The sequence below is a fragment of the Triturus cristatus genome, chromosome 8, assembly GCF_964204655.1.
Source record: "Triturus cristatus chromosome 8, aTriCri1.1, whole genome shotgun sequence".
Taxonomy (NCBI): Eukaryota; Metazoa; Chordata; class Amphibia; order Caudata; family Salamandridae; genus Triturus; species Triturus cristatus.
The window spans coordinates 79,738,073-79,760,139 of NC_140591.1; the positions used below are offsets into that span (position 1 = coordinate 79,738,073).

Below are 22,067 nucleotides of genomic sequence, written 5' to 3' on the forward strand. Positions count from 1 at the left end.
CGTCCCCCGCTGGTAGTACCTGGATGCGAAGTCTCGGCATTTGCTGTTTTCGGCGGTGGCGAACAGATCTACGTCTGGAGTCCCCCACCTTGCGAAGACCTCTCCTAGTACTTCGTCGTTTATGACCCATTCGTGGTTTTCCTGAATCAGCCTGCTCAAGGCGTCCGCCTGAGCATTCTGCACCCCTGGCAGATGCGTGGCCGTAATCGTCAGTCCTCTGGCCAGCAGCCAGCGCCAGATCGCCTGCGCCTCCTGCGACAGAGTGCGCGATCTCGACCCCCCCCTGCTTGTTGAGGTAATACATCGTAGTTGTATTGTCCGTCTGTATCAGCAGCGAGTTGGTCTGGAAGGACGGAAGGAAGGCCTTCAGCGCCAGGAAGACAGATCTGAGTTCCAGGAAATTGATGTGGTATGTCGATTCCAACTCAGACCACCTTCCTTGAATCTGCAAGTCCCCGGAATGCGCTCCCCAGCCCTGGAGAGACGCATCCGTCACGACACTCGTCGTGGGAATGTCCTTGTGGAAGGGAACCCCCTTGAGGAGGTTTTCCGCTGAACACCACCACTTCAGAGACTGAAGAGCATGCAGCGACAGACGTATCTTGTCGTCCCAAGAGCCTGTCCTCTGATCCCACTGATCCTCCAAACACTCCTGCAGTGGTCTCATGTGTAACCGAGCGTGAGGCGTAAGGAAGATACAGGAGGCCATCGATCCCAGTAGAGAAGACACCTTCCTCACCGTCGTCGATGGAGCAGTCCTGAGGTCCTGAGCCTTCCGAAGGAGTGATAACCGTCTCTCCTCCGAAGGAGACACGCTTGCTGACCGCGTATCGATGGAGGCCCCCAGGTACTGTATGCACTGGACCGGAGTCGTGACCGACTTGGACATGTTGACGTGTAACCCCAGCTTGTGCAAGAGCTCGCACGTCCATCGGAAGTGTTCTTGCGCTTCCGTGAAGGATGATGCCTTGATCAGCCAATCGTCCAGATACGGGTAGACAAACACCTTGTTCCTCCGCAGGTGTGCCGCCACCACCGCCATGCACTTCGAAAAGGTCCTGGGCGCAGATTTTAGCCCGAATGGCAGTACTGTGTATTGATAGTGATTGGCGCCGACTTGGAATCGCAGGAACTTCCTGTGCTTCCTCGCTATGGGCACATGGAAGTACGCATCCTGTAGATCTATGGCACAGAGCCAGTCTCCCCGTTGCAGCTGAGGGTAAATCTGGTGCAACGAAAGCATGCGGAACTTCTCTCTGCGAATCCATTTGTTTGCCTGCCGCAAATCCAGAATGGGCCTGAACTCGTTCTTGTCCTTCTTGCGAACGAGGAAGAACCGAGAGTACAGACCTCTTCCCCTTTGAGACAGAGGTACCTCTTCTACCGCCTTTTTTCTCAACAAGATGTCTGCCTCCGCCTGGAGCTCTCTCAGCTGGAATCGAGAGCTGACCGGCGGAATCGCTGGAGGCGGGCTGATAAACCGAAGACTGTATCCATTGCAAACAATATTCAGCACCCACTTGTCCTGAGTAATTTTTCTCCACTCTGCCGGAAAAAATTGAACGCTTCCCCCCACTGGAGTGGGTAACGGTTGAGGGGGAAGTAACCGCTCAGGGCCGAGACCCGGCCGGGCCCTTGGTTGTGGTAGTAGCCTGCTGGCCTCCTCTACCCCTCTGGCGCTTCTGGAAGGGCTTGCGGAACTGCTGCTGTTGTGGCTGCTGCTGTCCCGAGCCCTGCCCACGCCCTCTGCCCGACGACCCGAACCTCCTTTGGAACGGGCGCTTCTTTTTCTCGGCCTTCTCCAACCCGACGGCCGTCAGGGTTTCCGCCTCAGCCTTCATGCGGGCCATCTCATCGTCCGCATGCTTCCCGAACAGGGTTTCCCCGAGAAGGGCAGGTTGGCCACTCTTTGCTGCGCCTCTGGCTTGAGGGACGTCAGGCGCAACCACGAATGGCGCCGCTGATGGACGCCATGACAGTAGGCGTGGGCGGCCAATAAAGATACGTCCGCCGCTGCGCTGATCGTTTGATTCGACACCAGCATGCCTTCGCGCACTGTCTCCAAGAAGTCCTCCTTCTTGTCCCGAGGCAGGAGGTCTGCATATTGCTGCAGGGACTCCCACAGGGCCCGGTCGTAACGGCCCAGCAAAGCCCCTGCACTCGCCGCCTTCATGGTGGTGGCGGCGGTACCACACACCTTCCTGCCCGCAGAATCCAGCCAGCGGCTTTCTTTGTCGGGTGGAACCGTGGAGGACGGGGCGGTCGCATGTTGTTTTCTTGCCGCCGTCACGATCACCGAATCCGGCTTCGGGTCCACTCTCAAAAATGACGGATCCGACTCCGGGGCCCTGTACTTTTTCATGAGCCTGGACGGAGCGGCCTTCGTCGTCGCGGGAGTGAGGAACAGCTCCAAGGCGGGTTCCACCAGTCCTGGTACAAGAGGCAGTAGGGGGCGAGACAGGTGTTTTTTATGAAGCGTTTCGAATATCACGGACGTCGTGGGTGTTGGAACCGTCACCGTGATGCCCAACTTTGCAGCCCCTCGCAACAGCACCTCTTGGAACGAGACCAAGTCGTCCACCGGAGACACCCTCGTCCCCGGGGAGTCCGACAGCGTCGGGGAAAGGTCTCTGTCCGAGGAGCGTGTGCGCGACCTGGACCTATACCTCCTACGGCGTCGTCTTGAGTCCGACGAGGACCTTCCACGGCTCTGTGATCTTCTCCTCCTGTGAGAGCGGGAGCGCGACCTCTTCGGCTTCGGCCTGTCCGCCGGTCTCGCTGGTCCAGGCGACCGTGGGCGTCTTGGCTTCGGGGTCCCCTGCGGCGGAGTCGGGTACCGTGGAAGGGAAACTGACCGCGGGGGAACCGGCGGCGGTCCCACAGGGGTGCGTGGCAGCGACAGAGGCTGGGGCGGCGGAGGCAGCGGCCGAGGTGGCGGTGGTGGAGGTGGCGGTGGTGGTGGAAGTGTTTGTGGAGGTGGTGGTGGAGGTGGCGGTGGAGGTGGTGGAGGCGGAGGCGGGAGAGGAGGCGGCGACGGAGGCATCCGAGGAGGCGTATACACCACCGAGTCCGGTGACTTTCTCTTCCTCGACGTCGATCTTCTCCTCGACGGCGACCTGCGCCTCGACGGCGACCTGTGCCTCGACGGCGACCTGCGCCTCGACGGCGACCTGTGCCTCGACGGCGACCTGTGCCTCGACGGCGACCTGTGCCTCGACGGCGACCTGTGCCTCGACGGCGATCTTCTCCTCAGCGTTGACCTTCGCCTCGACGGCGACCTTCGCCTCGACGGCGACCTTCGCCTCGACGGCGACGTCAAGCGTCTCGACGTCGATCTCCTTCTCCTCTTCATCGACGGCGAGCTGCGATCCCTCGACGGCGAATGCTGACGCCGGGCCCCATCTCGACGACGACCGCTGGACGGAGCCGACGACGGCGTCGTCACCGACGCCGCCGATGTAGTCGACGGCGGCCTATGCAGGTCCCTCGACGGCGATCGTCGACGCCGCTTCTCCCCAGAGCCCTGGGGGGACGGCGAACAGACTGTGGTCATCCTCCTAGACGCCCTCGACGTCGACGGGGAGTGGGAGCGCTTACTGGTCTTCCTGCCCCTGGGGAGCCCCCCAGAGGCCTCAGTATGGGCCAAATCAGCCCCTCCAGACCCACCTGGTGCCTTCAGTCTTCGTTCCTCCATTCTGTCCCTCAGGGTCCTGGCTGAGAACGAGTGGCAGATGGTACAGCTTTCAGGCACGTGGGACTGGGGAAGGCAACCAATGCACACCTCGTGTGGATCAGTTTTAGCCTTCTTTCGACCACATTCCGGGCACTTGACGAACAAGCCAGGCATGTTGACAGTACCAGCTACTAAACACAAGAAAAAGTGACAAAAATTGCCAAAATCTCAATTAAACCCTTGAAAAGGGGAGAACTCAATGCTCCAGGGTCCTGCTAGCAGGAGCCGGAAAAAAGAACTGAAAGTAAATGGGACCTGCTGGGCATTCTGGGATACTGGGGAAAGTTCTGGAAAACTGGAAAGTTTTCTTAAAGGCACAGTATCCTGTTCCAAGCCACATAATGGCAGCCTATGGGGCTTGTCTGTCCACTCCTTCCTCTCTATCATTCCAGAGGCTTTTGCTGGTAGAGGCAGGGTTTTTTCCTATGTGGATAAAAACTAGACAGGCAGTGCTGTTTGTGGATGTTGGTGGAATTCTAGTTGAAGTACTGGACAGTGTAGCCTGTGGGTATAGGCTGCATTATCTGTCTTTAAATTAAATTCTCTCTTAAAGGTGTATGCAGGTCTGCATGATTGTCACCTTTTAGAGATTATTTTTTATTGCTCCGGGGTCCATGCACATGGGCGGGACTATTCACTAGATTATGACTATACACAGAGATCCCCTACTACAGAACTACCAGTCGTCTTCTCGCAACCACAGACGGTTGCAGAAAGAGCTCTTCACACATTAGATGTCAAAAGAGCCTTACTCTACTACATAGAGAGAACACAACCCTTCCGTAAGGCCAAACAACTGTTTGTCTCTTTCTCACCACCACACAAAGGCAATCCCATCTCCAAGTCGGAGATAGCTAGGTGGATTGTCAAATGCATTCAGATTTGCTACCACAAAGCATGGTCAACACCGCACACTTTCACTAAACACTATTGTGTAGATGTGCAAACTAAGCAACAGGCTAGTGTGGGCCAGGCTGTACTCAGAACATTATTTCAAACCACTGCAACAGATACGGGTGGCCGCCGCTAAGGATGGGTACAGCTATATAATCTATGCACAAGTGTGTAATCTGCAGCTCATATGCCTCGAACGGAGTATGCTACTTACCAGTATCCATCTGTTCTTGGCATGTAGAGCTGCAGATCTACACACACCCACCCTCCTCCCCGGCTGCCTTTATCTGTTCCAGTCTATCTTATTTAGATACAACACACATGGGCATCTTCATTGTTATTACTACACTCCATCTTTCCCTGCTGGCGAAAAACAATCTGAGGATGGAGCCGAAGCCCATGCGCAATACGATCCAAAGGAGGAGTCACTGACCTCGTGACTTCCAAAGAGTTTCCGAGAGGAAAAACAACTGCAGACATCCGGGCCCAACACCAGATGGCGATCTATGCACAAGTGTGTAGATCTGCAGCTCTACATGCCAAGAACAGATGCATACTGGTAAGTAGCATATTCCTTTTACTTTGAGCTTTGTTTGCTTATATTCAGTGGTGTTTTCCCTTTTGTAGACAGTTGGTCACACCATAAATCTCTGAGGTTTACTAAGAAATAAAGACCTATTTGTGTGCCCTCAAAGCAATGCCAATAGCTCAAGGTTTATCAATGTGAGACCTATTGCATTGCAAATGCTTGTTCTTCTTTATTCCATGATGTCTGACAAGAAAGCCTTATTCAAGCCCTGCAGAACCTGCGCCAAGAAGAGAGTCCATGTTGATGACCAGCATAAGGACTGCATCTACTGCCTCTACCCTAAACATGAGGCAAAAGATTGCAAAATTTACCATACCTTCCCTACTAAGACTCTTGGAAATAGGGAGGCGAGAGTTCTGTTATGGCTTAAGTCCTCTTCGGCTGAAGAGGATGATGGAGCCTCAACTTCCAGCAAGAGAGCTACGTCTCAGGACTGCTCTTCAAGCGAGGAGAAAAAAACACCATAAATCTTCCCACTCTACTTCTAACCCTTCTCAGAGGACTCCTCTCATCTCCTCTGGGTAAGCGCAGTCTCCACTGGACTCTGCTCTCAAGGACTCTAAGAAGACATCTACAAAAACTGTGAGTAAAAGCCTTTCAAAATCTCTGGCTTTCCCTCCTTCGTCGACTATTTCTGTTACTTCTTCTGCTCCTTCGTCGACGGAGACTGTCTCGACGACGTCTATCACATCTCCTTTACTGTCGACGAGGATTACTATCCTGTCAAAGAAAACAGTCGTTGAAGAATTGTCGACGAAGACCTCGTCGACGAAGTCCGCGTCGAAGTCCACATCGACGACGTTACCGTCGACGAAGCCTCCACCGTCGACGAGAGTAGTATCATCGAAAAAGACGCAGCTGGCGACTGCCCCGTCGACGACCGTTCCGTCAGTCGAGCCCGTCAGTCGAGCCCGTCGACGATGATCCCGTCATCTACATTGACAAAGAGCCCGTCGACAATTAATCCATCGACGGAGAGCCCGTCAACGACAATTCCATCGACTGGGGACTTAGCTGTTCCGTCTGCGGCACCTGCATTCACTATGGCTCCTACTCATTCAACACCTGTTTCATCTAGGAGTTTTCAGCTCAAAACATTTCAAAGACATGAATATAGCAATATTTCACCGCTTACTCCCTCACATCTCCTGGAAACATGTGCAGGATGATGATTACGAGGACGAAGAGGAAGAAGGACCATTTGGGATAGCTTATCCTTCGGAGCTATCAAATGTCAAGATTATGATGATGAAGAGGAGGAGGATTACCAAGAACAATATTATCAAGAGGACATTGTCGTTCCGCATCACAGAGTTTACCAGAGACAACCTCGCTAGAGTGAGATGTGCCATCTGCCTCCAACTCCAATAAAAGACCTGCAAGCCATGCTAGCAGATTACAGACAGCGTTTTCCCTCACAGCAAGTCATTCCACAAGTTCCACCACCACCTGTGGCGGTTCCGGATCCTTTGCCTTCACCTGACGCTCCTGTTCCAACGCCTCAGCTTCCAGACCCTACTCAAGACCCTCATCATGGTCAGGACACTTCCTCCGAAGAGGAAGTTGAAGAGGGTGAACTACCAGAGACCATTCATGCAGATCCTTGGGATTCTTATATTATCCCTATGCCTTCACCACCGACTCCTCTACTACCTGATTTGCCCCCAGAGGATATAGGGGGATTTCATAATCTAATGCAGCGAGCTGCTGCTAGATTTCAATTGCCTGTCACGGTTGAACTAACTGAATTCTTCCTACATGATTTTAAGGAGAAATCCAGAAAGATTACGAGGGCTGTCCCGATAATTGATTACATCTGGAACGAAGGGATCAAAATCATGATTACTCCTGCATCTGTGCCAGCAGTGCTTCCACGGATAGATAAATACCGTGCTCCGGCCAATAGTCCATCCTGTCTCATTGGCCATCCTCGACCAGATTCGGTCATTTCCCAGGCTCCCCAACAAAGATCTAAAAACCCGGCAATACCCATTACTACACCGCCAGACAAGGAAGGGGTCGTCTTGACTTCATCTGCAAGAAGTTTTCGGCAGCTGCCTCCATCAGAGCAGCTAACACCCTAGCAATAATAGGGCGTTATGACTGGCAAATGTGGCCGGATATGGCTGGACTTATTAAGCTCATTCCTGAAGACAGGAGACCGGAAGCAAGAAAAATTCTATTAGAGGGAGAGCGCACGGCATCTGAAACCATAGATTGCGCACTAGACATTGTCAATACAAGTTTTCGCCAGCTGGCTGGTGCGGCAGTACTCACGCCAGGGTTGGCTTAAGGCCACCACTTTCAGACCTGAAGTCCAGACAAAAATATTGGACATGGCCTATGATGGCGAATCGTTGTTTGGAAAACACATTGATGAAGTCCTCCAGGCAATGAAAACTGATACAGATACGGCAAGATCATTGGGTTCATTGCAGTACAAACGCGGAACCTTCAGAGGCGCAAAGGGGCATGGTTTTTCCTCTAGAGGATACCAAAATCACCAGAACAGACCATACCAGCCCCAATATAGACAATCTTCATACAGGCAATCCAACACGTCTGGTTTCTCCTGTCAGGGCGGTCGAAAACTATCTCAAAATCAAGGACAAGACGCCAACAGAAAGCAGTGATCTCCGCAGGGCGCCTACCACACCTATTCCCCTTCCTGTGGGCGTGAAAATTTCAGCATTTGTGGACAAGTGGCAAGAAATTACCTCAGATCAATGGGTTCTAGACCTGGTGAACAACGGTCATACCCTAGAATTTGTCACCAAGCCACCCACCACTCCGCCCAAGGGACCCCCTCCCCCTCGTCTTCACTTATTATTCAAAGAAGCTTTAACGATGCTCCTCAAGAATGCAATAGAGAAGGTTCCATCACATAAGAAACGGACAGGTTTCTATTCCCGATTTTTTTCTGATCAAAAAGAAATCAGGGGAATGGCGACCGATTCTAGACCTTAGCAACCTGAACAGATTCCTCAAAAAACAAGGATTTCGCATGGTCACACTTTCAGAGATTCTAGGTTGTCTCAACGAGGGAGATTTTATGGCTTCTCTGGATATGGAAGACGCTTATTTCCACATCACAATACATCCCAAACATCGCAAATATGTTCGCTTCACTGTGGCTGGCGCCCATTATCAGTTCATAGTGCTCCTGTTTGGACTAAAATCGGCTCCAAGAATCTTCACAAAGTGGCTTGCTCCTGTAGCAGCAGCGTTAAGATCCCGGGGAATCCAAGTATTCCCGTATTTGGACGATTGGTTAATCAAATGCCCTTCGGAACGAGCAGTCAAGATTGCCATTACAACGTCTCTTCATCTTTTCAACTCTCTGGGGCTAACTGTGAACAGGAGCAAATCTCAGTTACGCCCGATGCAGGTCCTTCCATTTCTTGGGGCTCTGCTGGATACGGTCCAGTGCAAGGCATTCTTATCTTACGAACGACAGGTTCGTCTTCAAAACCTGGCAATTCTGATTTCCAGAAAAAAGTCAGTTTCTGTCCGCATGTTTGCTTCACTCCTGGAGATGTGCTCTTCGGCAATAAATCTCATCCCTTTGGCAAGACTTCGAATGAGACCTCTACAGGAGGAGCTACACCTTCAGTGGCAACAGGCCATGGGTTCTTTCGACATCCTCAGTCACACCACGCATGAAAAACGCTCTGCATTGGTGGTCACAGATGGCCAACTTAGCAGAAAGACTCACTTTCATACAGGATATTCCAGATTTTGTTCTCACAACAGATGCCTCCATGGAAGAATGGGGAGGTCATCTCCAAGATTTACAGATACAAGGAAAGTGGTCTCCAGAGTACAAGAAACAACATATCAACAGCCTGGAATTGCGAGCAATTTTCCTGTCCCTGCAAAGCTTTTTTTCCAAGGATTGCAGGTTTACCAGTACTGGTTCACACCAACAATACCACCAGCATGTTTTACGTAAACAAGCAAGGAGGGACAAGATCGGCAACTTTGTCAAGAGAGGCTCAGGAGTTGTGGGAATGGGTCACACTCCACAACATAACCCTCAAAGCAGAACATGTCAGGGGTCTCCACAATATCCTGGCGGACACGCTCAGCAGGTCCCAATCGGACTGGCACGAGTGGGAGCAAGAGCAGAATCAAGTGAACAGGGTGTTCCGAACTTGGGGCAAGCCGGCACTGGATTTGTTCACAACGAAGGACAACAAAAAATGCCGATATTACGCCAGTAGATACCCTCAACAGGGATCAAGGGGGAATGCCCTGTCCATGCGATGGTCAGGGATTTGTGCTTACGCTTTCCCCAAATACCTCTAATCCCGAGGATAATACGCAAGATGAAATTGGAGGGCTGCCGTCTCATCCTGATTGCACCCCGGTGGCCACGCCAGTACTGGTTCCAAGAGCTTCTGTTATTATCCCAGGTCCAGCCGATCCATCTTCTTCCGACACCCACAATGTTGTCGAGGAACAAAGGTCAGGTGCTTCACCCGGACCCTCAGTCTCTACATTTACACGCATGGCTCCTGATTTCTTAGAATTCAAGGACCTTAACATCCTTCAGGACTGTCGTGACATATTGACAAAATCGCGAGCTCACAGCACAATTAAGACTTACCGTCTAAAATGGAAGTGTTTTTGCTGTTGGTGCTAAGCTAACAACGTTCACCCGGTGGAAGCTCCTGTGGAACAGATCCTTCCTTATTTGTTATATCTGGTAAGGTCTGGACTCACTTTTTCATCAGTCAAAGTCCATTTAGTCGCACTTTTTCAGATTCAGAAAGGGTGCTCAACTGCCTTTATGTTCATCCTCTTTTATCAAACAATTCATGAAAGGACTTTTCTGAGCGTTTCCTCCAGTAAGGCCTCCTCCACCGGAGTGGGAACTTAACACTGTCCTAACGCAACTAATGCAACACCCATTTGAGCCGATCCACAAGGCCAAACTAAAATTCCTCACCTGGAAAGTTGCCTTACTTCTGGCTCTGACATCTTCTAGAAGAGTGAGTGAAATTCAGACCTTCACTATAAAGGAACCATTTCTACATTTCACTTGGGACTACGTGACCCTCCAGACTAATCCTACATTCATACCTAAAGTACTGTCACAGTTTCACCTCAATGAACTGGTAAAATTAAGGACTTTCTTTCCAAATCCGTCTACACCAGCGGAAAGAGCCTTACATTCTCTTGATATTAAAAGATGTTTAAAATTCTACCTTCAAAAAACAAAGAGCATTAGAAAATCCAACCAGTTGTTCGTGGCTTACGGCCAAACTACTCTGGGAACTGCAGTCACAAAAGCCACAATTGCCAGATGGATAGCATCTACAATCCATTTCTGCCATGACAAGGCTAACAGGCCATTGCTAAGGAAAGCCAAGACCCACTCCACAAGAACGGTGGCAGCGTCTACAGCGTTGTTTGCTGGGGTGACTCTAGAAAATATCTGTCGTGCTGCGACATGGAAGAATGTCCACACGTTCACGAGACATTACTGCCTTCAATCTACACATCAGGACGATGCAGCAGTTGGACAAGCTGCCTTGCGCCATCTTTTTCATTGAGATCAGTTTCAGGTACCTTTTCTGTCTTTTAAATGCTATCTATGGCTTTCATTATTCATGACACTGACAATTTCTCCAATTATGGCATGTCTGACAGTGTTATTACGGTGCATGTTTCATTTCCCTGTGTATGTTACATGTTTTTGAATTCTAAAGTTTGGTTTATTATACCTTTTGTTAACAAGTTGTGGATGCAATTGGGAGTGTATCAGCACTAGTCTCCCACCATCCGCAAACGACTGTATGCTTGGTATACTGCTTGCTACTCTGATTCAGGCATGTGAATCTATGAAAGATACCCCAATACTGGATAAGAAAACAAGTTACTTACCTGTAACTACAGTTATCCGGTATTGGTATCTTTAATAGATTGACATGCACCCACCCTCCTCCCCGTAGAGTCAGTTCTCTATGTTTTGGGACACTTACTTCCCACTTGTGCTAAGGAAAATCTGAGGAGAACTGGCTCTGCTGAGAGTTTTCTAGAGGGTGCCGATTGGTTGGGACCAATTTTTTTGTTCTTTTGGCATAATGATGTAGATAGGCTGCTAAGATCTAGGCCTCCGGCCTTTTCTTTGGGGCCTACTACTACTATTATTATTTGGCACTACTTTTGTATTTACCGTGGGACTCCCGCCTCGGCGACGGGGAATGATTCAGGCATGTGAATCTATGAAAGATACCAATACTGGATAACTGTAGTTACAGGTAAGTAACTTGTTTTCTTTCCCAGTATGGCATGCAAACAGTGATACAGGTCTGGCCAGCACAAAGCTTCTGCAGGATCTGCAGAAAGCACTGATGATTGCCTGATGGCCAAAATCAGCAGCTCTTATGCAAAAACAAATCACCCATGTCATGAAGTGTCGCCATTTATATTGATGGTAAGCTGTGGAAATTCTGCCAAACAAGTTAAAAGGCTTTTTCCCATCACTAAAGAATGGTATAACAGTTCTGTTTTTAATCATTCAAGAAAGGAACCTTGTAAAGTACTAGACCATGGAAGACATATCACAATAGTCAATTCAGCAAATAACAGAAAATTACTGTTAGTGAATGCAAATAAGACCACAATGTACAAACCACATTGATGTCCGCCTCTGCTTATATTGGAAAATATAGTCTATAAGGCCCATATCATGAGGAGGGTGACTGGTGACTGACGCATCTGACCATTTGGATTGGTAATTTTGGTTGCTCACGGTTTGATGTAGGCACATCAAATGTCATTAACAGTAGCAGTGCCTGAAAATGTCTTTTTTTACATTTGTCCCTATAGATATTGTTAATCTTTTTTTTCATTTTACAGATTCAAATACAGCTGACCGTGGTCAGACTAACAATACCGCTTCAACATCGGCCTCAAACTCAACTTGATTCCATCCAGAACCGCAGCTGCACATCAGAGGGAGGGACGGGGATTGGAAGGACTGGAGGGTGGGGACAAGGCCAGTTTGGAGTCTCTCTCAGCAACACTGGTCACGTTTTGAGAGCAAATATTTAAAAAAGCAAAACTGAAAAAATGGAGAAAAAAATCCCCCTTCCTGTTCATTTTAGTGGTTCCATTTTTTTTTTAAGAAAACAGATTATTGTTGTTATTATTATTATTTAACCTTGTAAAATATGTATAAATACAAGCCAGCTTTGTTGTATGCTGAATCTGTGGGGATGTTGATGTGAGTGGAGGGGGGGGGGGGGGGACAAAGTCGGGGTTGGAGCCAAAGAGGAACAAGTGCCAGGCCATATGCTTTTCTCCTGAGACAATCCTAACACGGAGGGTAAGTGGCAGTGGACTCTGGCGGTTCTGTCTCAAGCTCACCTCCCCCTTATTCCACCATTCCCAGCAAAGAGAAACACAGACACACTTGTTGATCTTACCTGAAGCTGTTTTTAACTTCTTTTTCTGCCTTTTCCCAAAATGAAGTCTCAGTCCCTTTTGTCCATGCACAGTACGACATCTGGGAGTTAGACAAATAATAAAAAGCACAGTAGGGGTGAAAAAGCAGACATTTTCCAATCTGGGTAGTTCTGTTTCTCAATGCGAATGGGGCTGGGTGAGAAATGAAGATGAGAAGAGTCATGAAATGGAACACATGGTGCCTCCCGCTTAAGGCACTAAGCTTTGAGATGTTGGTGATTGACCTAAATTCCTTCCAGCAGGGATTTGCGGTTATGACGGAGATCGGTGGAGAAACCAACTTCTAAAAGTAATTGGTCAGGAAAGCCTTGCTCATGAATGAGGTCTTTGTTAACATGTGGTTTTCCTGTGGCCTGCTGTGGTTGCAATGAAGAAGTCCTGCAACATGCAGTTGTCTGTAACACCTTTTATTCATTTTAAAGTTATCGTAAATACTGGACCATAAACACCTGGATTATGCCACCTCATACTACCAAGGTTCTCCACTGTAAATGCTTTGTTTATTTGAAATACCATCATGTACCACATTGTCCCCGTCGCTTGTTTTATATACTGAAATATGTTTATTCCATAGATATGCAAGCATGTCCAGACATTTATGGTGCTCTTTACTGAGCAAACATCGTTATCTTACTTGTCATTTTCTGAAGCAAACTTTAGGAAATAGCCTACTCCAAACTTTTAACCCACTGGCTCTTCGAGGACAGTACTAGCTTGTCTGAACATTGCGAAGCAGTGTTTAGATATACAAGTCCTAAACTGTGTTATTCTTGACAAGCTTGTTTGGTTTTGGGGCCTCTGTACATCAGTGCAGCAAATTGATTCTCTTCTAGGCACTTTTGTAATTTTACTGGCCTCGGAATGGATATGAGTCGGTCAACTAGGAAATGTGAATTTTGTAGAAGTTTCAGAATATATTGGGAGTGTTTTCCACGGGATCCTTCTTCATCTTGGATGGACTTAGAGCGAACAAGCTGTAGCCATGGACTACACAGCTGTGTCTACAATTAAGCAGCCTTGCTGTACAGTCCATGTTGTGCGCTCTTTGGGTATTGGTGTCGGGACCTGTAATGTACAGCCTAAGAAAAAAATCTTCACCAGGCGGCGCTAGGCTTGCAGATCCTAGTTATACAGTGACCAGCCACAGTAGGTGTCAGGAGTTTTGCAGTATAGGCCATTTCATTTTAGGTGTCACTTGGCTATCGGCTTCTGGATCAAGCTGTGAAACTAAGGATCATCTTCAGATACAAGCTTGGCTGTCCACTGATGCAGGCACGGGGCAACTGTACTGCAAAGTCGGTTATCTGCTGCTATTTTTGTGGTGGCATTGGTTCTCTCAGTCCCAAGGTTGTCTTGTAATCCTTGTATGAAGGCCTCAGGGACGGTTCTCTATCACCGATAATCCTAAAGTACCAATCTTACCTACTGCTCAAACAGCCACGCGTTATGTAGCAAACATCAGTTCCAAGTTCAAGCTGCTGTGCTGAAAGATAATTGGCCATCAAATTCAATGTTGATACATTGTGTCCAACAGAGGGCAGTGTGCTCACCAACCACAAAGCTCTTTGTGAATTGTGCCTCAGCTGCTTGGTCAATTCCTCGGTTTTTACAATGTGAACTGTAACTCTACAGGCTTCTTTTATGTTAAATGTTTTTTATTGAGAACATTTGGAAGGCAGGCTTGCAAATTACATATACAATGTTGAATTTTAAATTAAGTTCAGAATTTGTATTTAATTTTACTTTATCATCACACTTGTTTTTATCACTTATTTATTGCTGCATGTGAAAAACTGTCTTGCGCAAATCTGTCATTTGTAGATTAAAAATATATGCATCTTTACAATATAAACACTTATGTATCTTGATGGCTTTTATGGATTTGTTTGCAAAAAAGGCATACATGTATACATACATATTTATGTATATAATAAGTATGCCCCCTTTTGTGACTCCAGTAGCAGAGGGCCTTATAAAGATCTCATTTATTTGAGAAAACGTGTGGTATTCTGCCAGGCTATGATTTGTTTGTTCCAGAGTACCATCCTAGATTCCCAGTCTGAAATGCTAAAATGCTGATATTTATGACTGCACTGTCACAACTACAGTGTAGTCATGAAGATCAACTTTTTTCAGGTGTATGCTCTTTGGCCTAAACACATTTTGATTGTTGTTGCAACATTAAACCATTTATAATTTGACAGTTGTTTTTAGAGTGTGGTGGAATAAATTCAGTCTGGTGGATGGTGTCTTGTAGCTTACCGAACCCGTGCTTTTATTTTGACTCGGTTTCCATGATTTTGAGTTGTATTGTCTGTTCATAGTGGTAAGCAGAAGGTGACTGTATCACAGTAACTAAAATCTCTTGGCCAGTAGTCCACAGCCGAAGTAGTTCATCCCACCCTAGGTTAGCGGAGAGCTAACATTCAGGGAGGCCCTCCTCTTCGCTTAATAGGTTCACTTTATGCATGCCTGCAGACATCAGGAGATGACTAGGGAGTTACCTTGTCCAAGCTCTAATTGACGTTTGATCCTAAAGGCTTTGTGTGTCCTTGTTTAATACAGAGAGAGTGGGCAGTGCTGCACCTGACAATTCCAATATTCGAGGAGGCCGGGTTTCCTAGTTCCACTTTCCATTCGTTTTGTCTTGTTTCTAACCCCTAGAGAATTGCAGTAGCTTCTATTTCCAGTAGCGATTGATTCTGGTGGCAATCAAAAGGGCAGAATTTGGCTGAAACGGTATTGGAAGATCATGGTGACATGCCCCTGTCCCTTGCTAATGAAGTATGTGCATCTCTGTATAGTAGTATCTTATTGCCTGCCGAGCATTGCTAAAGTGCAGTGATAAAGATGTAGACGTGCAGTTTGTGTTCGCGTTTGTTTTATGTTTTACTTAAGGTACTACATCTTCATTTAACTGCTGCTTTCTGTGGACCGAGCCTGGGCTCTGTCCCTTCTTATGTTAATGCTGTCAAAGGGTGATGGGGTTTAGCGTGCACACAGGCAGTGTTGCTTGCTGAAGGTGTATTGTTTGTTCATCTAGTGGTAATTGTGTGATCAGCCTTATGTGTCCTGGATTTCAGGAGCACAGAGAAGGCGTTCCTGTGCCATGTGAATATCTAGCTACGCAAAGCGGTCATTGAAGTATATTAGATTAGGTGTTTGTGTGCCCAAGACAGTAGCACAGTACAGATAGGCAGGAGACCGATTTCTTTCATGAGTAATGGGTTATTCTGCCCGTACATTGGCTCTTTCAGATCACATACTAGTATTCCGTTCATTGGTGTTATTTTGCTCTACCAAATACAGCTGAAAATCTGTGAAGCGCAAATACAATGTTCACTCTGTCTATTATTCTTTCCACCAACTAACCGCCTTAGCCAAGTGTCCTTATATGGCCAGGAGTGGTGTTGGCGTTCAGGTGTCTAGCGTGGGTCAGTCTGCAGAGGCAAGTATATTTTTCTTGGAGTATGTCTTTTGTTTGCAGTCTCTATCTAGGAAACTCTGTAGATACGTCTTGGTTGGCAGATGTTTTTGTATCTCTGGCCTTCTACTTACAAGGAGTCTCTGTAATAAGGATTGTTTTCACAGGGGTTGCACATTTACTGGATTCATAATTCGCCAGCGATTCAAAGTCAAGTGTGAGCTCCACTTGCATGGGTTCTGTCGTGTATGGTGTGTTCTGCAGGTGTTTTTAGGATCCGGTAAGCCTTTTGTGACATGCTATCTCTGGATTATTTATTGAAGTGGTCTGTGTCATTGTACATGTTGTGAGGACATGATCTCAAGTACAGGTTTCACTGTATACCCAACTTTGTTATAAATGTCACTTGTGTACGATTTTAGGAAGCTTTTTTTTCCTCAGAAGCAGAGTTGTAAGGCTTTAATTTTGCTTGAGGAGTTGGCGTAAAGGTTATCCTGTCTCTATCTCTCTCTCTACCAGGGACCAGCAAATTATTTTATACCGCCTGTGTCTGGGTCCTTGATAAGAGAAAGACGAAACAGCGCTTTGTAAATATATAAAGCTCCCCACCAAATTCAAGCGTGTACATTTTGTCTTACTACTTAATGTAATAGTTGTGGGGATTTACACTTTTGTTTTGTTATTCTTCCTTGTATATAATTATGCAGACCCTGGAACTGTTATTGAGAAGTTACCATTCAGGACAGTTTTATTATCTGATACATAAAAAGATCTTTTTTAAAGACATATAATTTAACTCTGTACAGTAGGTTGCACCCTGTATTATTGTAACAATAGCGAAAGCAATGTACAGTGTATCTATATATAGTTTGGAGTGCCTTCGCTTTCTTTAGTTTTAAAATGTTTTTGTATTTTTAATTTCCCCTCTCCCTCATGTGAAATTTTTAATGGCTGTCTTCTGGACGAACACCTACAGAAAGGCCATATGTTCATTGAGTCCAAGATCACATTTGCGCTGACAGATTTTTGCTGCTGCCATACCCAACAGTCTGAAGAAGAAGTAACCCACCTTCAGATATTTCAGTCACCCATTGCTCTTAACATGTCACTTTAGTCTAGGTTTCAGATTGTTACCCACTTTTTGCATTTCTGTAAGTAAGTTTTAAAATTAGTTTTTCTTGAGGCGGATTTCTTAAACAGCTTGCAGTGTGCCTTCCTTCAAAAGGAAGCATTGGTCATTGAGGGATCACTTTACCCAAACAGTTAAGTGTTCACAGCTCAAGAAGCTGTAACTTCCCTTGTGCTCCACCTTGCCTTTCTTTGTAGGGCCACAAAAGACCCATATAAACTTGGTGAGTGTAGCCTTTTTTCAATTGTCCTCCATTAAGCTGTCTTCCCTGCATACACTAAAGTCTTCTCTACCCCAAGCTGATCGTTTCCAGGCCCTTCCCTCCAGCTCCATTTCCTGCACAACAATGCAGGTACAGCGCCAAATATTTTGTCTGATGAAACAAGCCTCCAGGGATATGACCAGAACAGTACACACTCCAGATCCTCTCTTATTTGTGTTTCCCAAACCTGATCTAAACCATTTTTTGTAATTGCTCAGAGTTAAATGTATGAAAGATTTTTACATTAGGTTTTTTTATTTTTTGACATTTTTGATTGTTTTTGCATTTTGTACTGGGTGGTTCTTAAATGACTGTGCTTCACATCAAAACATTATATTTGTGTTCATACAAAAGCCAAAGGTAGCCGTTTACAAGACCTCATGTCCATGATATAGGCAGCACTCCACATGTCGTGACCAGTGATGGCAGGGTGAGCATTATCTTTTGAGCAATAGTATTTTAACCCATGTACTGCGTCCACTTCTAACACTTAGACTTTGAACAGGGTGGCACAGTCCCTTCAAGTCCCCAGGACTAGGTTAGACGTCCTGCCCCCCCTCTATCCACAGTTTATCTGCCATTATTGCAAAGTACTCGGTTGGCCACCATTACAATCGTTAGAGCAAGAATTTAAAAACAGGCAGTTTCTTTTTCTAAACCTTTGTTTACTACACTGGTTCAAAGTAAGTATAGTGTAGTCAATAAAAAAGTTTACAGTGGTCATATGGCAGTAGGCTGGAGGTTGCTATCACAGACTTGAGCCTTTCACCAGCCAATAGTCTCGTCTGGACATAGCCTTCTCCAGCATGATTTATATGCCATCTGTTTGGGTTAAAACCCCAGCTCTGTCCTTTTTAGGACTTTCTAGAGAAATATGAATTAGATTCATTGTGTACATTTACGTAACATTTCCAGTAATCTCATTGTGGTATGTTACATTATCAAGATTTTTTTAAAGGTAATTAGTAACAGAATTCCCCCTTCAGGGAGGTTTCTTAACACCTATTGATGGGTCTCTTCCATTGCCTATGTTGCTGAATGTAAAAGCATAGCAGCACATCAAAATTGGAGGTCTGCCTATATGATATAAATGTTTGCTGTGGATTGGTTTATTGTTAGAGACTTTGGGGGGTAGTATGCTGGATGGGTAGAAAGGAAGAGAAAAGTTTGAAAAATGTTGTTTGTACTTTGCATCTTAGCTTTGCAAAACAAAAACGCAATAAAAACAAAATTACGTGGTGGAAAAAATAAACCAAAAACAGGAAGTCTGTCATCAGGTCAAGGAGTTTTAGGTCCACTATAGCCTTCTCATCAACTTCTTTCTCTTGCTTGCCTGTAAAAAGTGCCCGTTCATTATTGTATCGCTAAAGGTTCTCTTGATCGTAACCACCTGCCCTCCCCATACCAACAGAAAAGATTAAAATACCTATAAGAAAAAAAGATGATTGTGGGTTATATACAAACCATTGCATACACTTGGGCAAGAATCTGTCTTGATTAAAGGAAAAGAAATCCTGTATAGCATTACTACTTGAATGCCTGTGACTGAATGTTTTGTTTATTTTGAATATAAACTTTTTTTTGTGAAAAGTATTGCTTAATGTTTCATATCACTCCTCCTTTATATTCCTCCTCACTCCTTTGTAAATACATTTTGTTCTCTGTGTGACTCTGTTCCAAAATAGTTAACTGGTACTGTAATTTGCATTAATTAATAAGTAGGCTAGCCTGAAAACAAAATAAAAAAAAATGATAAGAAAAGTAATTGTGTGCTGACTTTGTGCATTCCCACACCAACAATTACTGTTTTTGGTAGACAAAACTTGAAGTATTTCCTTCATCCTTATGGAGACATCCTGCTTCAACTTCAGAGGGCATTGGTGAAACTTGGAGCTCTTGAGTATCAAAGCCTTTAAAATTAGGCTCTGCCGGCGGAGTTCATGGAGTTTTGCCCACTCAGCACGGAGTTCCAAAAAACTCTTCGAAGTGGTGCAGAGCAAAGTTTTCCCTCTTGCGCGGCTCGTCAATGTTAAGTTGGTGAGTGCAACAGAGAAAAATGATACATTAGACCACCTCCGGACGAGATTTCTTAACGTAGGCAGGCGCAGCAGGTCGTTACCGCTCAAGTTGAGATACCTGCCTCTTAATTATGGAAGCAGCCGCTTGAGTAGAACATCTACTCGAGCGGCAGAACGAAGCAGCGGCCTCTTGTGCTGCGCGTGGTGCTGTTCGCGCTGTAAACAGCGCAGGACAAACTCCGGCACTAAAAATCAGCACAAGCAGTGTGACGTATCACACTTCGCCACTTGCAGAACTCTGCGGAGTGCAGTGAAGTTTTTTTCAGCACATCGCAGAGTTCCGCGTAGCAGAACTCCGCAAACTCCGCCCAGGCCAATTTAAAATGCCACTTACTGACATAAGTGTGCAAAGGTAAGTACTATATGGGAATGAATCATGCTAATACTATTCATGTAGTATTTGAGAATGTAAAATGGCCAGAGACACATTTTCAGCTCATGCAAATTCGGAGGTAGTTTCAGAGCAATAACAGGAGAACATCCACCTCCCTGGTGTTGGAGAATGAACTTTTTTCCGGCAGGAGTTGGCCATCCCTTGCATACAAGTAAATTATATGTAGCCTTTTGCAGCAGAAATCTTTTCTTTGCTTGCAGCTGTGTAGCAGTTTGACTTGAAATGTTTAGTCTAGAAGTGACTTATGGACGTCTTGTCAATGATATTTGTAATCGGACCCTTTGTCACGTCGACCAGAACCCCAGAATTACCCCATACTGGTGTATGCTGATACCATCTACATATTTCTCTCTTCCCTTTTTATTACTGGAATCTGCAACTCTGAAAGAAAATGTAAAAAATATTTGGAGTACGTTTTTTTCAATGCATCCTTGATGTGGAACATGGACACTAATTCATAACCTCGTACTAGCAGGAACTGTACGTTTAAATGTTTCATATGAATACTTCTATTTCCAAAGTATTCACAGTGAGTTTACAATGACCTGGGCACTGTTTATATTTTGTCCACGCTCCATCATAAGTTAGCTATCAGCGACGAGTACACAATATATATACTGTGCCTGCATTTGGATAATGATGAGCAGTTGTGCTCAGTTTGCAATAAATCCAGATTATAAAGTTCACCCAATACGAAGAGAAGCACTCAAGCAGTTAAAAGCCACGCTGTCCCTTCAGGACTGCAAAACACTAATCCAACTGAGTAGTGAATGGCACTATTGATGACTTGGGAAAGCATTATGGTGATGTGGCTTCAGTGTGGTTCTATCCCAGAAATAATAATTCCAAATTCATTACAAAACCTAGTCCCACAATTACTTCATATGGGATGATAAATATCACGTTTGTAGCATGTGTGGCTGTAGATACACAAGCTCTGCATACTCCTGCACTCTAGTGTTGGGCTTAGATGATTACAACTTGTTTGAAGATGATAGCCATTGGTAAACATGGAGGATGGGGGGGTAAGAGAAGAAACCAAGACATTTAACTCCACCACTCTAGCCTGTGCCTTCTGCTGGACACTCTGGTCTGCAAAGTATAGCTAACTGTCCAAAGACAATATGAGATGTCCATTAACGGGCCACGCTAGTCCTGCACTAAATTGTGGCAGTTAATGGACATACATAACATAGTTGTGCAACCAACATTCTGTACTTTGATGTAGAATTTGCTGTTCTTGACACTAAACATACACATTGTGAGTATATTAAATATATGTTCAATGCCATCTCTATAAATTTAATTCTTCAGATTGGGTTTTCTCCCTACACACACTTTGCGGAAAATGAGTTCTAGTTTTGCCTTGAAATCTGTGGCACTGTAAAGTTAGTCACTATACATTAATATTCTGTGAATACAAGCTTGGCTATTCCTGTTGGCATTATTGTAACTCTGAATAACGTACACATATACAGAATGCATAACATTTGTAACATAGATATATATCACAAATGCTTTCTGTTCCATTTCAGGATAACCTTCAGTGATAATCCTACGATCTTAGAAAAGTTCAACTTAAATGTTCAGATAGTTTAGTTAGTATGCACAGTGCAAATCTACTTCCAATATACTTGTCTGTATTCCTCATGTCCCTTAAACAACTGGAAGCGACCGTTCTGAACAAAGAATATCCTAGAACCGCATACAACATAGTACCATAATTGCCCAGCAAAGAGGCTGTGAGTCACAATGAAGGTTCTATCCAGAAGTCTAAGATGGCCATGCATCCCCAATGTATATGGGATACCTGGTAGAGACTTCTAGCTGCAGATTCCTTATCTTAGAATTATTTCCAGGCGTAACAGTACCCTTGTGTGCGGTTAGGTGGCATTGTTGGGGTCTGCTTGGCCCCATTTGTGCCAGAAGTGATATGCATGGTGCTTGTATAGGCGCCACCCAAGCACACTGACATCCGTTCTTTTCTTTCCTTGCCAGTCAGCACTAATGTTGAGCTTCCGCCGATCACTTTTTTGACTGACTCTATTCTACTTTTGACAAAGTCTTTTTGAGAATCTTTCTCTGGGT

The 22,067-nt window shown here is 45.8% G+C and overlaps 1 protein-coding gene across 2 annotated transcripts in view; it reads left to right on the top strand.

Annotated features, from left to right (window-relative positions):
* GSK3B (glycogen synthase kinase 3 beta) overlaps nt 1–19,268 on the top strand; it is a 702,432-nt gene extending 683,164 nt beyond the window's left edge. For both annotated transcript variants that reach the window (XM_085621049.1, XM_085621050.1), the window contains exon 11: nt 12,084–19,268. In XM_085621049.1, the coding sequence (XP_085477175.1) occupies nt 12,084–12,151 (68 nt within the window). In that variant the 3' untranslated portion in view covers nt 12,152–19,268. The remainder of the gene's footprint in view (nt 1–12,083) is intronic.
* Nucleotides 19,269–22,067: the final 2,799 nt, after the last annotated feature.